The 22,610-nt window shown below is 44.0% G+C and overlaps 1 protein-coding gene across 4 annotated transcripts in view; it reads left to right on the top strand.

The window, feature by feature from the left end:
• The window catches only part of SNX14 (sorting nexin 14), a 61,398-nt gene that overhangs the window by 18,912 nt on the left and 19,876 nt on the right, over positions 1-22,610 (top strand). For all 4 annotated transcript variants that reach the window (XM_053287212.1, XM_053287211.1, XM_053287210.1 and 1 more), the window contains 15 exons: positions 526-682; positions 2,050-2,125; positions 3,461-3,505; positions 3,586-3,666; positions 3,802-3,916; positions 4,605-4,760; positions 5,263-5,387; positions 7,868-7,926; positions 9,189-9,321; positions 17,302-17,506; positions 18,203-18,286; positions 18,417-18,517; positions 18,768-18,879; positions 21,069-21,109; positions 21,226-21,345. In XM_053287212.1, coding sequence (XP_053143187.1) covers positions 526-682; positions 2,050-2,125; positions 3,461-3,505; positions 3,586-3,666; positions 3,802-3,916; positions 4,605-4,760; positions 5,263-5,387; positions 7,868-7,926; positions 9,189-9,321; positions 17,302-17,506; positions 18,203-18,286; positions 18,417-18,517; positions 18,768-18,879; positions 21,069-21,109; positions 21,226-21,345 — 1,610 coding nt within the window. The remainder of the gene's footprint in view (positions 1-525; positions 683-2,049; positions 2,126-3,460; positions 3,506-3,585; positions 3,667-3,801; positions 3,917-4,604; positions 4,761-5,262; positions 5,388-7,867; positions 7,927-9,188; positions 9,322-17,301; positions 17,507-18,202; positions 18,287-18,416; positions 18,518-18,767; positions 18,880-21,068; positions 21,110-21,225; positions 21,346-22,610) is intronic.

Raw genomic sequence — 22,610 nt, 5'->3', positions numbered from 1 at the left:
ATTAATGATGGGCAGCATCTACATCTTTTAATGGAGTGATGCTCTATCAGCAGAAGTTCCTCCCATTCATTGAAGGGAGGTTGCACTCATGCAAGGGGTCCTTGTGCAAATAGGACCCCTTGTGGGGATGCAATGCCCCTTCTGTGAACAGAAGGAACTTCTGCTGATAGAGCACCACTCCACTAAAGGGGTGGAAGCTGCTCTATAAAACTAAATGAGCTAAAATCCTGAAAAAAGAATCCTTTAGGAAACAAATTGTACTTATTTCAAACTAGCATGTCAGTTACTGCAAAACCCTAATGAAGTTGTTATAGAAATACCTGTGGAATTTGAGCCTGTAAGTGTTTAGCTCTTTACAGCAAAACTACTCTCAAAGTATAACTAGGAATTGCTACTTAAAACTATTACTTTGTGTGATTTTTCTGGTTCAAAGTATATTCCTTCAACTCAGTCCTTCATAATGTATGCTTGTATTCCACACTGTTACCAAAAGTAATACTCAATTGATTTTCACTTGACCTGCAGTGAAGAATGCTGAATATTTACAGCAAGCTGCTTTAGAAGAATATGGACCAGAGCTCCATGTGGCCTTGAGAAGTAGAAGAGATGAGCTTCATTATTTAAGGAACCTTACTGAAATTCTTTTCTCCTATGTTCTGCCTCCAAAGGCAACAGACTGCAGGTATAATATGAACTTATATTTGCAGTATTTCAGTACTGTACTCTGTCGAAATACGTTAAAGTTAAAAAGAAAGAACCGGGCTGTTCATCAGGATTTGCGAGTCTGGTTTGTCCATCACCCTTTTAGAGCCACCATTGTGGTTTCTTGTAATACTTTATCCCTCAATAGTTGCACATTGTTCTTCCTAAAGAATAAAGAAATCTCCCCAAAAGAGAAGGCAAGTCTGCCTTCCAGACTAGAGCATTGAAAAGCTACGGTCCTAATCTCCAGCTAGTAGGGTTTCTCTCTACACATTTATTATAAGTATAGAATAATTATAAACCACCTTTCAGGAACCTCCTCAGACGACCTCTAGGGACACAGCAGATGACAATGGCTAGCATCCATGCAAGAGTGCTAGTGCAAGTCATTGTCTTCACTCCTTCCTCCTTACTGCAACTCTTGGAATTAGCCCCAAAGCTGTCCCCAAGGGTAGAGGGTCTCCCTGCAGTAGTGTGTAGTGCAGTGTGGGTGGCTGCAGGGGGAGGTGGCGCTCCAAGGAACTGTGTGGAAGCTCTCTCCATGGTCGGCAGCCACCTGTGCTGAGTCCCACTTATGTGCCAGGGATTCCTCGACCCTTAGGAGTGGCTTTTCAGGTGACTGCAAGCTGCAGTGAGGGTGGTGGGTGGAGGAAATGACTCTGGGTGGTAGCTGGTGTCTCTGTCAGGAGCTTGGGATTGTTCCTGCCATGCAGTTCTTCCTGGAGACAACTAGTTGGGTGGCAGTTGGAACTCTGACATGAGGGAGCTTGAAGTAGTTGCCCTCCTCCATTGCTGATGGTGGCAGCTGTGGTTGTCTTGGCCTCACTGGTAGGACAAAGCAACCCCTCCCTGGAAGCACCCCACCCCCACCCCCCGGCCAGATCTGAGGAGGAACTGATGACAGTACCTGGGCTGCTCCTGCTCCACAGTTGTTCTCAGAAACAACTCGGGGGAAACGCCAGTACTTGGCATGAATAGTTGAAGAGGGAGGGTTGCTGCTCTTCAGACTTAATGTATAATGTTGCTCTAGCATCATAACTTTTCATATATATATATATATTCAGCTCAAGTGATAAGCCAAGCACACATTTCAGATGTCTTAAATTGGACTCTGCAGTAAATTTTTTGGGCAGAAAGGGTTAAAGAGCTGCACTCTGAAGGGCTGTGTACAAGAGCACCTTATATAATATGATGTTAAACAGTTGAGAGATTTTAGACACCAGTTTGGATTGACTGCTAACTTTATGATAGCTCCATAGTCTTTGATGTACTTGTGTACATAGGCATGTATATGTGAAAGTGGGAGAGGACAGAAATGCATAAAATCAGCTCTTGTCTTCCTTTCAGGTCACTCACGTTGCTTATAAGAGAAATCTTGTCACGTTCTGTTTTCCTTCCTTCCATGGATTTCTTAGCTGATCCGGTGAGTTTTGAAATAAGTGTTTAGTGGGGTTTTTTTTTGCTTTCAGAGAGATGACAGCAGTGGCTTGGAAGTGGCTCAGTTTTGCAACTTTAGCACTGATTAAGCATTCAGAGGGCGTCATTATTGATGGCTGCATTTGCTGCTGTAAAGCAAGAGCTTGCTTTCTGTAAGGAAACCTGTCTTCCATCTTGCTTGCTGGTGTTTCATTGTGCCAACTTCTAATGACCCTTTAGTGTATTTTTGCTAAATAAGTTTTGTTTGGATGTTTTGACAGTTAGCCATCTTGACTCACTGTTCTCTTTCCTTGTTTTCCAGAATGATGTTATCAGGTTTCAGAATATGGGGCAGGCATTGCTGCTGAATTAGTGGAAAACATATGCATGAGAAGTTCAAAGTGTAGCATGACTGAGGGAGAGCTGAATGCTTCCTTCACATATGCTTCCCCCCAAACCTGCTTTTTAAGCTGTTTTTATCTCAGTGGGGCTCTGTGAGCAAAAGTAACCCCCCAACACACACACACGAGCGCGGTTGGTAGCGGGTGGAACATAAGCACAGGCAGAGGGTTCATCCCATCCTTCTGTGCTAAATGCAGCAGGACCTGGGTTGTGTCATCGCATGTCACATCTACATAGAACCTAGGAAGCTGCCATAGTCAGACCGTTGTCAGACCATTGGTCTATCTAGCTCAGTATTATCTTCACAGACTGGCAGTGGCTTCTCCAAGGTTGCAGGCAGGAATCTCTCTCAGCCCTATCTTGGAGAAGCCAGGGAGGGAACTGGGAACTTTCTGCTCTTCCCGGAGCAGCTCCATCCCCTGAGGGGAATATCTTACAGTGCTCACACTTCTAGTCTCCCATTCATATGTAACCAGAGTGTACCCAGCTTAGCTAAGGGGACAAGTCATGCTTGCTACCACAAGACCAGCTCTCCTCCCATCTAGCTTCTTCCCTCCTGCCTGGTATTCTTAACTCTTTAGTCTGAATACAGGTTTGTCCAGTATGGATAAATCTCTGTTTGGGGGTAAATCTTAGAAGTATGTTTTGTTGCTCCATCATACCTAAGCATTAGAGAGATGCTGGCTGGCTTTGAAATAGGCCCATGTGTGCTTACAAAATGCTTCCACATGTATGTGTGGTGTGTGCATGTTGATTCTTTTTTCCCTTTCCTACAGCAGCTTTTCAGTGCCTCATGTAATGTTGTTCTGTACAGGAGCCCTACCTTTGGGGTGGCTTTTGGGAGATGCAATAAGAGGAGGGACTGAAAAGCCTTGATAAGTGTATGACGTTTGGATTCCACCTGTTGTGTATTAAGTATGTGTTTTCCCCCTTCTGTTAGGATACTGTGAATCACTTGCTGCTTATCTTCATTGATGACAGTCCAGTGAGTACTGACCCAGAATAAAATTATGCTGATCATGAAATCACGTGGCCTTGCTCAGTTGACTTACTCTTTTTGTGCAGCCTGAAAAAGCAACAGAACCTGCTTCTGCTTTGGTTCCCTTTCTGCAGAAGTTTGCAGAGCCCAGAAATAAGAAGCCCTCTGTAAGCATGAAATAACATGTATTGTTGTTGGGTTTTTTTAGTGTTTAAATGCTGTGATGTATTTTTTAAAATAAATTGATTATAGTGATCTTGCAGATATCTGGAAACAAGCTACAATTTTTGCTTTTTATTCAGGTCTTGAATCTGGATCTGAAGGAAATTAGAGATCAGCAGGATCTCCTGTTTTGCTTCATGAAATTTTTGAGACAGGAAGGAGCTGTGCATGTCTTGCAGTTCTGCCTGGATGTAGGTAAGGAAACCTTAGTATGCCAGTATGATGTCACTATAATGTATTAAACAGCCATTTTTGTGATTAGTACTATTATTAATTGTGAGGGTATGAAATAACTGTTGACAAAGGTCTTGGTCAGGATCAGCCCATAACCAAAGCAGATGGGGAGAAAAGAATCAAAGCTTACTAGACCCAAGCATGCGTTTTCCATGACTAAAGGCAGCTGAGGATGTTGCTGATGGTGTCTGCAGGCCTAGATCAGGGCCCAAATTTGGTCCATTAGCGGGTACCATAGCCACTCAGCTAGTGGGCCAAATTTGGGCCCTGATCTAGGCCTGCAGACACCATCAGCAACATCCTAAGCTTTGATTCTTTTCTCCCCATCTACTTTGCTTGTGGGCTGATCCTGACCAGGACCTTTGTCAACAGTTAATTCATTCCCTCACAATTAATAATAGTACTCAGATGAGCTGCAGTAGCCAATAAGAATGGAGGGAGTTGTAGTCCAACATCTACAGGAAGGCTGAAGTGTGCAGCCCTGGCATAGATCCTATTGGAATGGAGTGAGGTGCAAGAGCTGAGTGGCTGTGGTGTGGGGGTAGTTAGTGATTTTGACTTAAGCTAGCTTTAAATATATAACTTCAACCTCCTGACTTGAAGAGAATATAGTGTTTCAAGAGAATGTGTTTCTGTCTTCTACCAACAGATGAATTCAACCTTAAAATTTTGAAACCGGACTTATCAGATACTGAGATGGTGTTGCGTCATGAAGAAGTACAGAAAATCTACCAAACTTATTGTTTGGATGAAAGTATTGATAAAATTAGATTTGATCCTTTCATTGTGGAAGAGATAAAAAGTAGTAAGTAGAAAAACTGAAAGGAAGACTTCATAACTAATGCTAAAGGGTGTGGAGATCTAGGCAGTGGAGTCAAGTTGGGAGAAAGGATAACTTTAGCAGCACAGTTATTGAAAGTTGCCTTCTGCCACCACCCCTTTATTCCAGGGATGGCCACAAAATAGTGCAAAGGTTGCCTGGATCCTACCTTAGAGATTATCTAGTCCAAATACATGCCTCTTGCATACTCTTGCCTTATTGTTTTTGCCTTGCCTGTCTCCTTCCTACCCCTCCCATCTGTGTAGTTGTTTTTTCACTGTCCAAGTATGTACTCTGCCAGCATACCGGCCAGCTTTCTAACACTTTAGGTCAAGATAGAAAAGGTTGCTCCGCAGTCAAGAATAGAACCTGGTGACTTAGTCCCTGCTGAAAGTGTGTAAATTCTCGTTTAGGGAAGCATTTTTTGTTCTACAGCCGTGACACCCAAACGGTTTCACTTAATGTTATCTTCGATTTTTACCTGTAGTTGTTGAAGGTCCCTATGTTGAAGTTGTGAAACTGCAAACAATGCGGTGCCTTTTTGAAGCCTATGAACATGTGTTTTCGCTCTTGGAGAGTGTCTTCATTCCTATGTTCTGTCACAGTCACGAGGTAAGCCTGATGAGAAAATGCTCATGCTCAAGTTTTAAGATGTCTTTTTAAAAACTCAATGACATGCATATAGAGCAATGCTCTGTGGAAGTCAGTTTCCTCACAACTAGGACCCTTGGCAATACCAAACACAGTAATGTGGGCGGCTGTAGGGAGAGTGGAGAGGGCCAGGCAGAAATAGCTGTTTTGCTCCACCTGCTTTCTGGGCTCCTTCCACTCCCATGAAGCTTCCTGTGCCAGGGCCCATGGTGATGTCAAGGGTTCCTTGACCCTCAGCAAGGGCTTTTGGGAAACTCAGGGGGCAGCCTAGAGAGGAGGAGATAATTGTGTGGACTCTATTGTGCTGATGTTGCACTGTATGTGAACCAGAGCTATTTGTTCTTGACCATTTCTGTTTGGATAAGATGATTTTCACTATCACACAATCTTGCTCTCTTCAGTATTACTCTGCCCAAAGGGAGTAGGGGTGTGCATGGTCTGGTGTACCCCCGGTCTGGCATGGGGGGGACTGTTGCTTTAAGCGGGGGAGTGGTAGTACTTACCCCCCCGCTGCCACTCTTCCCCCTCCGGCGCTGTGTCATTTGAAAAATCTTCTTGGGGCGGCAGAGTTCCTTTGCCGCCCCTAGGGGTGTGCACGGATCGGTTTGGAGGCCATTCTACTGGCCTCCGAACCGGTCTGGAGAAGGGGTGGTTTTGGTTCGGGAGGGTTAGGGTGGGGGGTTCCATTAAGGGCGGGGGGGGGCTTTACTTACCCCTCCCGCCCTTTGCTGCTTTGGCGCCGTAAATATTGCAAGAAATCCGGGCGGCAGGATCCCTCACCGCCTGCTTCTATTACTAATTATGGCTCTGCTCCTCCTCATTTTAAAAATCAGGGGGCGGCAGGGTGCTTCCCTGCCGCCCCCTCGAAGCCCCCTGCTGCCGCTGAAGCCCACTTAAATCTCGCCCGGACCGGAGGAGAAACCGCGCTTGGGCGGGCGGCAGCGAGACGTCCGTCCGCCCGCCCGCTCCCTGCCTTGCCGAGTGCCATTGATATAACCAATAATCCCATACATGCATAAAGCTGAATATTTAGACTTCTTTTCTAGTCTTTTAGACTTTTGACTGATACATTTACAGCAATATATAGCATCTGGAACCAGTCGTATGGATACATACGTTTTTCCTCCTTTCTTTATTATACAGAGCTTTGGCCATTTTTCAAGTATCAGTAGTGTTGTCACCACTAGCAGTAATTTAAGTGACCTTTGAATATCTATTTCTGCACGGTGTTCTCCATCTTATTCACTCCTAAAAGGGAGCTGGTTGGTTTCCTAGTGTCCATTGACTGAATTCTAGAATGAAACAATTGCTCTCTCTTTAAAATGGAATGTCTACCAGCAGAACCCCAGCAACCTAAACCTGGTGGCTGAGGTGGGAAAGCAAGGTAAGGTAGACCTTCTACCCTTGCAGAAAAATGGTCTTCATGCATGTGTGAGAGAGAGTGAGAGCAGAAGGGGTGGGGAATGAGAATGATCTCACCCCACAAAAGAAGACCAACCTGCCCTGGGCAAGCGTAAGAGCTTACATGCTTCCTTAAGAGGACAGGGTTCTTTTCCCTCTAGTTCATGGGAGAGAGCATATGTTTGTCTGAAGCTGGCCTTCTGTTTAGTTTCGAACTGGGGATCATTTGAACTCTTGGCTAATATCCAGCTCTAAGCTAATCAATGGGGCACCAGTGGGCTTGGCTGCTTGGGAAAGAGTGCAGCCATACCCCTTTCCCTCTCTTCAAGCTGGCTTGCTGATTGGTTCTTAGCTGAGGTTCGGTTAAAACGTTGAGTTTGAGGGTGAGGGGCTGGGGGCTGGGGGCTAGGCAAGTGGAAGCAGTAGCAGGGATAGAAGAAGATGGGTAGAGGGCTCTTCTTCTTCTTCTCCCGCCCTCCATAAGTTTTCATAGTCCCCATTTATTATATAGTTTCACCTTGAAATCATTGGTTCTGTTTTCTGCGTTTGTTTTAAAGATATCTCTATCTATCTATCTATCTATCTATCTATCTATCTATCTATCTATCTATCTAATAAAAAGATATCTATCTATATCTATCTATATCTATATATATATGTAAATTTGGATAACTGTGGGAAACTGTCAGTTGAACTCTGTGGATATTGTTACAAATTCATGGCTTTTTAAGACTATGTTTTCACTTTGAGTCTGAGTAAGAAATCTGTTTCGAACAAGGCTTCTCTTTTGTCTAACGGCAAGTTAAAGGAGGAATTTGGAACTAAGCATCAAAAGGAAAGTTTTCCTTGTTTTATTTGTGCGTATAATATCTCTCTAAAATGCATGTCTGGACTCTGTGATGCTTGTTTTGGAGGGAAAATCACAAGTACAGAACTTACAACCATCTTCTGTAGAAATGGCTGTTCAGAAGCTGGTACAATTATAAAATATAGTGAGTAACAATAATTAACCCTTTCTCCCTCCCCCACCCCCTGCTTAGTATTTCAGGCATCTCTTAAAAGGAGCTGAATCTCCAACACGCAATTCCAAATTAAACAAGTAGGTGTATTGTACTGTATTTAAGTGTGTTAATGTTTTAAATTATGGTTGTCAAATGTGTCCAGCTTTGAATAATTTGGTTTTATAGGGTGAGAATAAAGAATACTGGGTGAGACTTTGAGGGGCTGCGGTGGGGAGGTGAGGGTGGAAAAGTTCCCTTGTGGGAAGTTCTGCACCTAGTACTTAAGATCTAACCCAATTATGTGAAATGTTCTTCAGTGAAATGTATTAAGGCAACTTTTTTGCTATAATGCCCTGTCTTTGACAGGCCAACAGTGAAAAAACAAAAAGCTTTTTTCTTTGCCCTTACAGTACTAGCCTAAACTAGCAAGCTGCAGTGAAGTGCTCATGGACTGCATGATGATATCTTAGACATTTTATAATCTCTCAGTTTAGCATTGTACTTCAGAAACATTATGCTGTCAATGTGTTATAATCACATCATAAAAATCAACATTTTTACTAATGTCTGTTTAAATACATAAGTAAAACTGACAAAGGGAGAGAGGAGAACTGGTCTTGTGGTAGCAAGCATGACTTGTCCCCTTAGCTAAGCAGGGTCTGCCCTGGTTGCATTTGAATGGGAGACTAGATGTGTGAGCACTGTAAAATATTTCCCTTAGGGGATGGAGCTGCTCTGGGAAAAGCAGAATGTTTCAAGTTCCCTCCCTGGCTTCTCCAAGATAGGGCTGAGAGAGATTCCTGCAACTTTGGAGAAGCTGCTGCTAGTCTGTGTAGACAATACTGAGCTAGATAGATCAATAGTCTGACTCGGTATATGGCAGCTTTCTATGTTCCTGTGAGGTCTGAATATAGCAAAAGATTGCATGCCCCCTGCTTGAGCATTCTAAACCCCCAACCCCTCACTCTAAACATGGCTGGTCATCTTTTGGAGGGGAGAAGACGCCTGTACCATATCTGGTGCCCAGTTCTGTTTTTCTTACTAGGTGATCAGAGCTGGCAACATTGAATATCTGGTGCAGAGGTTCGGTACCTGAGCATTGGATGCAATTTTTTGTTTCAAACTCCTTTATCACATTCTTTTACATGAATGGAAGAATACATCCATCCAGAGAAACTCTTTCTGCTCATAGGGCTGTCTTGTTGGATCAGGGCAGTGAATTGTAGAATACTCCACAGAGCTGTTCCATGTAGATTGTGGATGAAACAGAGTTGTTTCGGTGTCCCCTTGTTAGGGATTTTCGCTTACTTTGCTTGAAATTGCTCTATACTTCATGCATTTTCTTTTTCAATACACACAGGAGCACTCATAAAAAAGGAGAATCCTCTGGAATCAGCAGAATAGGCAGCAAGATTAAAGAAGTGTTCAAGAGTACCACAATGGAGGGAGCTGTGCTGCCCAACTTTGTCATGGCTGAAGGGGAGGATGACTTTGTGAGTGGAGGATTTTGTTCTCAGAGCTGACTGCACAGCTGTCCTTGATTCCCACCTGTCCTGTGTCCTTCATTCTCTGTCGAGCCACCTAGCCTCTTCATCTGCTCTCCCCACTTCTTCTCTAATTTTCTTCTGTGCTTCTTACTAGTAATATAATTTTAATTTTGACACAATTTCCGTGAAATCTAATAATGGAAAAAGCTTAATTCTCTTTGAGTACTGGTTGGGAGCATGTGGTTGCTTTGAAAAGCACATCGGGCATCTGCCCTGAAAACATTTATTATTATTATTATTATTTATTTACACAGTCGTCGTCATCGTCATCATCATCATCATCATCATCATTATTACATTTCTATCCCGCTTTTCCTCCAAGGAGCCCAGAGCGGTGTACTACATACTTGAGTTTCTCTTTCACAACAACCCTGTGAAGTGGGTTAGGCTGAGAGAGAAGTGACTGGCCCAGAGTCACCCAGCTAGTTTCATGGCTGAATAGGGATTTGAACTTGGGTCTCCCCGGTCCTAGTCCAGCACTCTAACCACTACACCACGCTGGCTAACACAGCTCAGTATGAAACTACTACAAGACAGTTGTTCTCCCCCAGTGTAGCAAGGTATACATTCAAATGGATTGTCACTCCCACTTGCTCACAGTAGTAGTCCCATGGTGCCCCAGGGTCAGGACCCTCCCAGTTCCAGTCCCGTCTCGTTCCCATGCACAGGGATTGGAAAGAGCTCCAGTCTTCACCTCATACTTTACTCCTTTAGTTTTAGTTCGTTCATTCTCAACCTGTTTACTTCTTCATGTTTCCTGCAGTCCTCTCTTTCCCCCCTTAAATAAATAAACCTGTCACTCCTTCCTTACTTTCACATCATGCTGTGTGTGGAGCTCAGCCACTTCATTATCTGAGGACCAAGAGCAGGCCCTGGGGGCAGACAGCAAAGGGGTGGAGATCAAGCCAGGGAAGGGGACCCCAAGCAAATGGCCCATCAAAGAACACGCGACCTGCCCTCGGAGGAGTACACTGGTCGTAAGAGGTGCCACTGGGGCCCATCCAGGGGTGCCCTGAGAGCATGAGACTCAGCACAAACCATCTGGATCAGTTAGCGACATGGCCTTGTGACCCCCTGTGGAACAAGTGACGCCACCTCAGCTGGGTCCCTCCACCCGCTTGGGAATTAGATAAGACTTCACCTTCTCTGGGGCTTTCCTCTGCCACGGCTGCTGAGAGAGATGCTGCCAACCCAGGCATGCCCCTCCCACTCACATTGCACAAGGATCCTGCGAGGCAGGCCCAGCCCTCGCAGCCAGACTCCTCCAATGTGGGCGGAAGAACACAAGCTGCCCATGGACGGCCCATTGGATCTCTCCTCATCCAGCAAGGGCCCAGCCGCACCGCAGACTAAGGCAGCAACTGTGATTCCTTCCACTCCTGCGTCACGGGTCACTCATGAGTAGTGGCTCCTGCTTCCGCCGCCCCAATAGCCCACTTGCAGCCTTGCCTCAGCTGCCTCTACCGCAAGGGCAGTAGTCCTTGGTCCCTGTAGAAGTTCTCCTACCCCCCACTTCCTTCTTGAGGAGAAGCTACCCCCCCTTATCTCTCACAATGGATTAAGGATCTAGTCGCAACAGAGTTGCAGTGAAAATCAGCAGTACCAGTCCTACTGGGCCCGTCTACTCCCCAAGCTCCTTCTGTACCTCTTGTTGCTTCTAGGGGGCTCTGTGAGTTTGGGTGGGAAAGTTCCCAATCATCCATTTTGTCTAGGCCTGCAAGTTATCCCATCCCAGAATATGAATGGGGCAGATTTTGCCCTAGGCCCCTGTTGTGGCGGCGCAGATTCAGAGACACATAATCTGAAAGCGATTGGCAACGATCCCCAGACCCGTGACAGGAGCAGATGCCCCATAAGGAATCTCTGCAGGGACAGATCACCCATTGTGCACTGACCAGTGAGGTCTTATCCCCCTAATGCCATTCCAGCTGGGCAGGACAGAATTGCAACTTTCAGTCATCCCCCTGCGGGACCTGTTGTTCCTGCTAGACCTATTTCTGTCGTCTCTCTCTCTCTCTCTCTCTCTCTCTGATTTCTCAGTAGGAAGCAGGGCTGGCATGCACTCAGTTGTTAGCCGGACTGACAGTTCTAATCCCATCAGATCCATTCATAATAACCTAATACTAATCAGGTCCCTGTCAGACCCTTTTCAGTCTCGTCAGATTCGGATACCCGCCATTCTCCTCTCAAACCTCATACAATCCCTTCTGAATCTGAATCCCAAGAGGTCCAGTCTCAAAGGGAAGGAGGAGATTAGTCTACTGATGAATGGGCCAGTTTGGCCGAGCCTACACCCAAATTATTCAAACATGAGGATTTTGAAATTCTCCTTGATGGTGAACCCATCAAAGAGCTTGCTTACCCCTTCTCAACAGATTGACCATCTTGGGGTTACAAAAGACACCCGACTTGGGAAAGTAACCCTTTCATAGGATTGCAAAGCCAAACTGTACTCTCAGATTCACCAGATCCAAGCTCTACCAGCTGTAGACCTCATGATGCTGGCCCAGCTGTTGGAGTGCACGATTTCATGCCTTGAACCATTCTGTGGTCCCTGTGGTACTCTAGGCCACTGCAGTGGCTCCTTATTCCTCACCAGGATCAAATCATGGCCAGAGACCATGTGAACATCTCAATACCCAACCCTCTTCATCAGTCACCAGACTTAATGAGCTATCGATCAGGGGATACACCTCAAAGAGACCCCAAGATTCAGGTCACAATGGATGCTAGCAATTTGGGGTGGGGGCCCCACTGCAGCAACTTGATCACCCATGATACCTGGTCCACTTACAAGGTTCATCACATCATAAATGGGTTGGAACTCAGGACTGTATGTCTGGTACTCCTCCAGTTTGCGGATGTAGTGAGAGGCTGGCATGTACTGATCAGAACAGTCAATGTGGCCACTAAGGTACACATCAACCGCCAAGGGGGCACACGTTCCCACTCGTTGATGGAGGAAACCAACAAACTCTTCCTCTGGGTGGAAAAGCATCTCGCCCCATTACAGTGCAACACCTCAGCAGAATGGAAAATATAGAAGCAGACTGATTGAGCAGACACAGCGTAGATCTGGCAGAGTGGAAGCTACTCCCTGCAGTCTTCGACATGATATATCACAGCTTCAGACATCCAATCCTCAACTTCTGTGCATCTCCCGCTGAACAATTAGATTCTGAGATTCTTCACAAGGTACCACTGTCTACAGGTGGAAGGAGTAGATGCACTAACTTCCCTTGGCCCCAGGGGCTTCTATATGCCTTTCCCCTATTCCAAAAATGATTCAGCTGTTCAGGGCACAAAAAACTGACCTGAGTCTCATAGCCCCCTTCTGGCCCAGAAGGCCATGGTTTTCGGACCTCATGGACCTAATAGTAGTGTCACCTTGGCCTTTCCCTGACTGTCCGGATGTCCTCACGCAAGGGCCTCTTCATCACCCGGAGCCGTCATGGCTTCAACTTCATGCATAGAGACTGAATGTACACTGTTATCCTCCAGGGGCTGCTCCAAGAGCATTCAAGGTATCATCCTGGCTTCCCAACGCCTAGTCTACAGTACATGTTTACCAGACCTTCCTCAAGTGGTCCAAACAGGTACAACCTCTTAAGGCCACAGTGTCTCAGGTTTTGGTCTGGTCTGGACAAGTGACTTCAGTCTGGTCTGGACAAGGAGTTGAGACCCAATACTCTTAGGAGACTAGCCTCGGCATTTAGCTCTTCCTCAAAGCAATCTCTGGCTTCTCACCTGAATATCAGAAGATTTATTAAAGGGGCCACTATTATTACACCTCCCACAGGTTTCCTTCATGGAACTTAAATAAGGAGCTCAGTGTGCTCACCAGGGCCCCATCTGAGCCACTTAAAATAGCACCACTTAAACTATTATCCTACAAAGTGTTATTCCTGGTGGCTATCGCATCCACTCACTGGGTTTCTGAATTAGTGCCCTCTCAGTACGCAAAGATCTCTGTTCCAGCCTGATCCCGTGGTGTTAAAAACAGACCCCACTTTCTGCTCGAAAGTGAATACAGCCTTCCATAGCAATCAGGACATAATTCTTCCATTGTTTTGTCCTTCACCTAAACATCCCAAAGAGAAAAACCTGGTGTCAAGAGACCCTTTAAAATCTATATTAAATGTAGCCTGGACCTTTGTCAGATGCTTTATTTATCTTCTTTCACCCTGCCACCCTGGGTTCTAAGCCATCAAAAGGCACCTTAGCACGCTGGATAAAAGTTTGCCTATCTATTGCTTATGAATCCCTGTCATTGCATCCGCCAGCCAGAGTCACAGCATATTCTACAAGAAGTGCAACCACTTCTGCAGCTTTTTCAGCAAATACTGCTCTTTCAGAAATATGCAAAGCTGCTCCGCGGTCTTCTGTATCCCCATTTGTCAAACATTACAGACGTACATCTATCAGCACAAGCAGCATTTGGTTGTATAGTACTTCAACAAGTAGTCCCAATGTAGAGTTGTTTATCCTGAAGAAAACTCTTTCCTGCCTGGTGACTACTGCTTTGGTATGTTCCGTTTGAATGGATATCCTCCTACACTGGAGGAGAAGGTAACATTGATAGTACTTACTGTGAAGGTTCTTTCTCCCCAGTGTACAGAGGGTGTCTGACCCACCCTAGGTTTATGGGTGAGGTAAAATGCTCTGAAATTTGGCTCATATTGGCTTCCACCTTTAATGGGGGAATGTCCCCTGTTTGTCTTCTGTTGCTGGCTCTTGTTCGCAGTTGGTTCTTTTTCCATTGCTATAATGTTCTTCTCATAGTGTGTTTGTTCCTTCTTGCTGTTACTGTCTTTGGCTCTGGAGCTTTCCTTCCTTGAAGCTTTCACCAGACAGTCCCGGAACTAGGAGGGTCTTGGCCCTGGGGCACCATGGGATTGCTCTGAATTTATATACAGGTGAAACTCGAAAAATTAGAATATCGTGCAAAAGTTCATTAATTTCAGTAATGCAAATTAAAAGGTGAGACTGATATATGAGATAGACGCATTACATGCAAAGCGAGATAAGTCAAGCCTTAATTTGTTACAATTGTGATGACCATGGCATACAGCTCATGAGAACCCCAAATCCACAATCCCAGAAAATTAGAATATTACATGAAACCAATAAAACAAGGATTGTAAATAGAACAATATCGGACCTCTGAAAAGTATAAGCATGCATATGTATTCAGTACTTGGTTTGGGCCCCTTTTGCAGCAATTACTGCCTCAATGCGGCGTGGCATGGATGCTATCAGCCTGTGGCACTGATGAGGTGTTATGGAAGACCAGGATGCTTCAATAGCGGCCTTCAGCTCTTCTGCATTGTTTGGTCTCATGTCTCTCATCCTTCTCTTGGCAATGCCCCATAGATTCTCTATGGGGTTCAGGTCAGGCGAGTTTGCTGGCCAATCAAGCACAGTAATCCCATGGTCATTGAACCAGGTTTTGGTACTTTTGGCAGTGTGGGCAGGTGCCAAGTCCTGCTGGAAAATGAAGTCAGCATCCCCATACAGCTCGTCTGTGGAAGGAAGCATGAAGTGCTCAAAAATCTCCTGATAGACGGCTACGTTGACCCTGGACTTAATGAAGCACAGTGGACCAACACCAGCAGATGACATGGCTCCCCAAATCAACACAGACTGTGGAAACTTCACACTGGACTTCAAGCATCTTGCATTGTGTACCTCTCCATTCTTCCTCCAGACTCTGGGTCCTTGGTTTCCAAATGAAATGCAAAAGTTGCTCTCATCAGAAAAGAGGACTTTGGACCACTGAGCAACAGACCAGTTCTTTTTTTCTTGAGCCCAGGTAAGACGCTTCTGAGGTTGTTTGTTGTTCAGGAGCGGCTTGACAAGAGGAATACGACATTTGAAGCCCATGTCCAGGATCCGTCTGTGTGTGGTGGCTCTTGATGCACTAACTCCAGCCTCAGTCCACTCCTTGTGAAAGTCCCCAACACTTTTGAATGGCCTTTTCCTGACAATCCTCTCCAGGCTGCGGTCATCCCTGCTGCTTGTGCACCTTTTTCTTCCACACTTTTCCCTTCCACATAACTTTCTATTGATGTGCTTTGATACAGCACTTTGGGAACATCCAACTTCTTTTGCAATTACCTTTTGAGGCTTTCCCTCCTTATGGAGGGTGTCAGTGATGGTTTTCTGCACAACTGTCAAGTCAGCAGTCTTTCCCATGATTGTGATTCCTAATGAACCAGACTGAGAGACCATTTAAAGGCTCAGGAACCCTTTGCAGGTGTTATGGATTGATTAGCTGATTGGAGTGGGACACCTGGAGCCTAGACTGTTGAACCTTTTCACAACATTCTAATTTTCTGGGATTGTGGATTTGGGGTTCTCATGAGCTGTATGCCATGGTCATCACAATTATAACAAATTAAGGCTTGACTTATCTCACTTTGCATGTAATGCGTCTGTCTCATATATCAGTTTCACCTTTTAATTTGCATTACTGAAATTAATGAACTTTTGCACGATATTCTAATTTTTCGAGTTTCACCTGTATGGTTCTGCCTGCTGGAAGCAAGTGAACATGACAACCTGTTTGAATGCATAACCTCTGTACACTGGGGAGAAAGAACCTTCACAGTAAATACTACTAATGTTACTTTCTAACTGGGTTTTGTGAGTTCCCCCTGCCTAAACCATTATAATAAGTTACCTGCTGCATGCAAGGGACCTCAATATGTTTTGGCTGGATCTGTTGCAAAGAACAGCCATCAAATGATAGCAGATTCAAAAATTGCCAGCTAGCTGCTGTTTGTGTAAAAACAGGAGGAGCCACCTGGTGGGAATGTTTGAGTATCTGTTAAATTGTTCACCAGAAATCACAAAGCTCATATGGATTCTGGTTTTGTTTTGTTTGTGGATCCCCCTTGTAATCCAAGGGTAGTGATCTCCTGCATGCTCCACCCCTGCTTTCCCTGCTCTAGCTAGCAATCTGGAAGGTTCTAGTAATCCAGCTGTGGCATTCTTGCTCTGATTTAACAAATGCCTCACCTAATGGTGCAGCGGGGAAATGGCGTGGCTAGCAAGCCAGAGGTTGCTGGTTCGAATCCATGCTGGTATATTCCCCAGACTATAGGAAACACCTGTATTGGGCAGCAGCGATATAGGAAGATGCTGAAAGGCATCATCTCATACTGCGTGGGAGGAGGCAGTGGTAAACCTCTTCTGTATTGTACCAAAGACAACTACAGGGCTCTGTGGTTGCCAGGAGCTGACACCGACTTGATGGCACACTTTCACAATACAGAGTGGTGCTTTCCAAAATGCAAATTCTATTCAACTCTCACCTTCTCCAGGGGCAGCTTCCTGAAAAGCCCTTGCCAAGAGTTTGGGTGAATGCAGTGAACTGCAATGAAAACACCTCCCCCACTAGTGCTGCTCTGTCTGGTTGGGGGGCTTTCCGCCTCCAGCTGCCTGTGTTGCGGCACAGCCCATGATTTTCCTTTGCTAGAAGTTCAGGGGGCTGTCTGGAGGAGGAGGCAGTGGTTGTGTGGATTCTGCACTCTATAGTCTTTGCTTTGTATGTGAGCCATTGTATTTAATATTTTGTAGTAGAAATGGCTTTGATAACACGGTTGTAATATATTAAATCTTTATTCTTTATGTACATCTATTTCTGATTTTTAAAGCGTAATAAAGTACATGTTTAGAGGGCAATGGCAGAAAACGCCATTCATAGCACACTTCAGTTTTAACTTTTAAAGCAAGCCAGAATTAAAATCCTTTGTAGTCGTGAGGTTTTTTTAAAGTCTGTACAAATCTTTGCGAAACTGGTGGCGAACTTCCAGTGTGAGCTCTGGAATATATTAGGGTCCAAAATGGAATTGCTGTATATTGGAGGGTCCAAAATGGAATTGCTTGGGCATAGCCTCTTGATGCTTGACTCCTTTGTTGCAGATTGAAGAAGGTATTATGGTAATGGAAGACGATTCTTCTCCTGTGGAGGCAGTTAGCACACCTAATACACCTCGCAATCTTGCAGCTTGGAAAATTAGCATTCCATATGTGGATTTCTTTGATGACCCCTCTTTTGAAAGGAAGGAGAGAAAAGAAAGAATTCCAGTATTTTGCATTGATGTGGAAAGGAATGATAGAATGGCAGGTAGGCACTCCTAGGAATATATGCATACATGACATGCAGCTGTAATTTATGCTTCTTACTAACTTAGGTAGTGTGGCCAAGGCATATTATCTATCTATCTATCTATCTATCTATCTATCTATCTATCTATCTATCTATCTGTTTCAATTTCTATACTGCCCTTCCAAAAATGGCTCAGGGCAGTTTACACAGAGAAACAACAAATAAATAAGATGGCTCCTTGTCCCCAAAGGGCTCACATTCTAAAAAGAAACATAAGACACACACCAGCAACAGTCACTGGAAGTACTGTGCTGGGGGTGGATAGGGCCAGTTACTCTCCCCCTGCTAAATAAAGAGAATCACCACATTAAATAGGTGCGTCTCTGCCCAGTTAGCAGGGGCTAAGATGAAGATATTAAATCTTCATCAACAGGGAGACCAGAAATATTCATATGTATGGTCTGAAAGTTGTGGTACACTGTTCTAGAAGATTGGGTCCATTCAGATGTCCAGGAAATTTCCTTAGGTGTTTAAAATTATTTACATCACCTTTTACCAATGTTCATATATGACTGCTGTAGGTCATTTTTAATGACATCAACTTTTAGGGCTTTTGAGGGCTTTCCTTCCAGTCCCTTGTATCTTTGCACATAGAAAAAAATATCCCTTCTAGACTGGACAGGGGGGAAACTATAAATTTCTGTGTCTTTTCAGTTGGGCATGAACCTGAACGCTGGTCAGTCTACAGACGATATCTTGAATTTTACGTCCTTGAGTCAAAGCTTACTGAATTTCATGGTAAGGTCCCAACGCCCCTGCCTGCTTTGTTGGTTTTCCTATCTATCATCCTGCTTTGAAACTGCAAGCTTGTGTAACATTTATTTTAATTTATAGTATAACTTCATCAGGTGTTTTGCTGTATTATCAGGTACATTCCCTGATGCCCAACTTCCTTCAAAGAGGATCATTGGACCAAAGAACTTTGAATTCTTAAATTCAAAGAGAGTGGAGTTTCAGGAATATTTGCAGGTACAAAAAAAACTAATTCTCTCTGTGGCAGGGGAGGGGGTGCATTAGCTTGGGATGGTCATGGTCATTTTTCCATCCAGGCAGTGAGTGAGTGTATTTCACTTGCTTTTCTCTAAAATGACACTTACTTTATGCAAAGCTGTATTTTGTGAAATTTACCCAATTTAAAGCTTAAGTTTTAAAGTTTTTGTTGCTAAAGCGAAGTTAACTTGAACATAAGCTCTTGTTTTGTCTCTTGTCTCCCTCAAAGAAACTGTCGCAACATGCAGAGCTAAGCAATAGCCAGCTTTTGGCTGACTTCCTATCCCCTAATGGTGGAGAAACACAGTTTCTTGATAAGATACTGCCTGATGTAAATTTAGGTATGTAAAAAGCTTTAATTGAATATTTATATACCACTTACTGCACTTATTGAGGTTCAAAAGTTAACCTCTGAAATGCATGGGCTATTTTAAACTTGTGTTATGGACCTCCATATAAATGTTTTCTGCTACCTTGCTAAATTTTGATTGAAGTGTGATTATTGTAGATAGTTGCCAGTCCTGTGTGCCTTATTTTAAGGGTTTGAAGCACATTGGCAGAGCACCTGCACAAGGTCCCAGGTTCAATCCATAGCATCTCCAGATAGGGCTGGTAAAGACCCTGTCTGAAATCCTGGAGAGCCAGCAACAGTCGGCGTAGACATACTGCCAACATCCTGGCTAACACAGTGTGGACCTGCCAGAAAGATGTGTCTGCACTGCAAAGGGCTTTCCTAGCTGCACAATATCAGGTGCACAAGGTGGGCAAGCAGATTTTGACAATCTGCTCTACCTCTGGAAGTGCCCTGCACCACCTGAAACAAGGTCCCTGAGGGGTTGCACAGCCCTCGGGAACATATTTCCAGGTGACCTGGGACACTTCTGGAGATAAAGCAGATAGTTGAAATTTGCTCCTGCTGCACACACAAGTGTAGCAGTAGTGGGGAAGCTCTCCACAGACAAAACTTCCTGATATGCCCACTGTGCATTGGAATGTCAGCTGCTGACCTAGATAGACTGATGGTCTGATTCTATATAAGACAGTATTGTATGTTTTTTGTTGCATACGGAAAACTTTGGTCTGTCAGTCTGTCTATCTTAAAATTCATTCACTGGTACTTACAGTATTTTTGTCTAGGTTAAGTTTACATTTATATGGCCTGTACGAAAGGCCTTTGTTTTTTGCGAGGGTAATGGTTATGCTTAAAAGGAATGACTTCTTAAAACCCCAAGATGTAGGATCTTTATTCCAAAAGAGGCAAGGAAGAGATGGACACAAGATATCCAAATCTGTTTTTCAATCACTCTGTGTAACTTTTTATTTGAGTAAAAAGTTTTCAGAGACTCAGTGGTTAGCATTGATAAACATGACAAGTGGTAATAAAGCAAAATTGCAAGTACAGACATAAAGACCATAATCAAAATAGCTTCAATCAAGGCTTCAAAACAATTCAGGATAGCAACCTCTGCACTCTGTAATACATACACACCACACAGTTACTTATCTACCTATCTAAAGAGGTGACCAGCCTTTTTAGAATAGGTGGTGCTTGGGCCTGACAGGATAGGAAGATGCTGCACAGGTCCTGGGTTACACAATGGTGAGTTCTTACCCCTCAATGACTGGATTGGGTTTTTATATTCGTCTTTTGATAGGGTTGGCTATTGGGTGGTTCCTCCCATGTCATCTTGTTCATGGAAAAGTTCAGCTCATTCCTGGAAGGTCTCTCTGGGAAGTTCCGCGAGGCCCAGTCTTGGCTGCTGGTTATTAGTCAAGGTCCAGGGTGATTTTCTTAAAACCAGCATAAGAAAAATAATACTGCACAGTTTGGTTATGACAGCTCAAACCTCTAAGCACTTTTAACATACGCACAACATTCTTCAAAGTTTCATGATATCCCCGGAACAACATACTCCCCATCTTGAACCAAAGTTATCTATTACAAGGTTTTTCTACCCAAGCTATGCATATCATTACGTTCTCGGCTACCACTGTGAATGCCGGAAACCACAATAATTGAAACCTTGAGGACCTACTGAGGAACCGAACCCCATCATTCCCATAGGTACAAGGTTTCAATTATTGAGATTTTTGGCATTCATCTCCCTGCGATGATGGAAACTGGATATATATAGCCTCACCACAAATAGCTGAAACCGTGAATGAGAACTTGTGGAAAATGAGGGTCTCCTGTATTCAACTTGCTTAGGACAACAAGAGAAATTGCAAACCAATAGGCAATATGCTTACTCTGAGCTAAAGATTACAGCAATGAAATGAAATATACTGTGAGTTTGTATGCTTTTCAGCTGTACTGTCCCTAGATTCTTTTTTAATAGTGTATGCACACGTAGTGGCATTGAAGTAATAGGAGGTACAGCCCATTCATATCATAATCTTTGCTTAAGGAATTTAATTTTTAAATGCACCAAGAGAGCGACACAGGGATATACAATAAGAAAAGGATTGTATATTGGTGTTATTGATATGATAATTATGATTTTTTTAAAATTGCCATTTTCAATTGCAGGCAAAATGATAAAATCTGTTCCATCAAAACTAATAAAAGAGGTCAGTATACCTTATTACAATCATAATTGGTGTCATTTTGCTACTAATTAGTTGTCGATTTGTCATATAGTTTTTAGTTTGAAATCTTGACCATTACTGTTTCTGATTAATTTCAGAAAGGCCAGCACTTGGAACCATTCATTATAAACTTTATTAATTCCTGTGAATCTCCCAAACCAAAACCAAGTAAACCAGAGCTTACTATTCTCAGCCCTACTTCTGAAAACAATAAAAAGGTATAGTATATCTGCTGAGGTTAAAGCAGGGGGGATTTTGCCTTTGAGAAACAATGGAAGATGTTATACACATACAACCTGGATGCTTCTGGGAATGCCTGTCCATATCACAATAATTAATAGATTTGTTTGCATGTGCTGTACAATGATTCCATAGGTGGAGAACCAAGCAGCTATGCTAGGCACACCCAAAGGCTACTAGGTTTTTTAAAAGTATAAGCAGCTGACACACACACACACACAATGCCATATTACAAACTGCTATTGAAACTCCTCTGTGTGCTGTATGTTTCTAACTCCTCTCATTAGAAACATAATAGCCCGCAGCCTGCTTGGGTCCGCAGAACTAGTTGTGAAGTTCTTTGGACCTAATCCATTTTTATATTTCCACATTCTATTTCCTTTAAAAATCTATTTTCCAGTTGTACAGATCTTGATTTGACTTAAAGTATCACACACAGTCAATGCGGAGATGCTTGTAAAGCATTGCAACTTTCTTCCTAGAGCACTGATAAGATGCAGTAAATCATTCCTAATTTTGTACAAGTTGAAGACAGTGGATTCTGTAGCCCTCTAACAGTACTTTGTTTTGGCAAAATAATTTAGTTCTCTGTTGCTGCTGACAGGGACATCACTAGCTCTAGGCAAGACAGATCTGATTAGTTAGAAAAGATGGACACGCCCACCTGAGGCTGAGGGGGATGACCCTGCCCCAGTTCTTTCTGTCCTCGCTCACCTCCAGGAAGCAATCCTTTGTCTCTCTCAGATTTTCCTCAGTATTTTGCTTTCTCCAATTTTTCTCTTCTGATTCCCCTATTTTATTTGTATCTTCATTCTCATATATATGTATATATAAATATGTATGTGTGTGTGTATACACACACACACACGCGCAAACCCCTATTATCGGAACATCTTCCCTTTACCCTCTGTCATACTGCCCCCCCCCACTCTTTCCCTTCTCTGTTGCATGGAGCTTGGTGCGCAGTGCAGAATAGTTCTGGTACTGCGAGGGACCCAACAGAGCACATTTGGTCCCACAAGTCAAGACGGCTTGACAAGGCTTCTTCGGCAAGACCGCCATCACTCCTTATGCCTGCAACTCCTCCGACATCGCCCCGAAGCCGCAGAGAGGAAAATCTTGAAGCGGTCACAGCCGCAGATCAGCCACCCGTACCGCACTGGGGCACAGCGTTGGCGATGGCCATCTCAGAGCCACCCACTCTGTTCACTACTGGGCCAGCCAAGAATCTCCTGCCGCAAGA

The sequence above is a fragment of the Hemicordylus capensis genome, chromosome 1 (genome assembly GCF_027244095.1).
Source record: "Hemicordylus capensis ecotype Gifberg chromosome 1, rHemCap1.1.pri, whole genome shotgun sequence".
Lineage (NCBI taxonomy): Eukaryota > Metazoa > Chordata > Lepidosauria > Squamata > Cordylidae > Hemicordylus > Hemicordylus capensis.
This window is presented reverse-complemented; position numbering and strand designations above follow the sequence as displayed.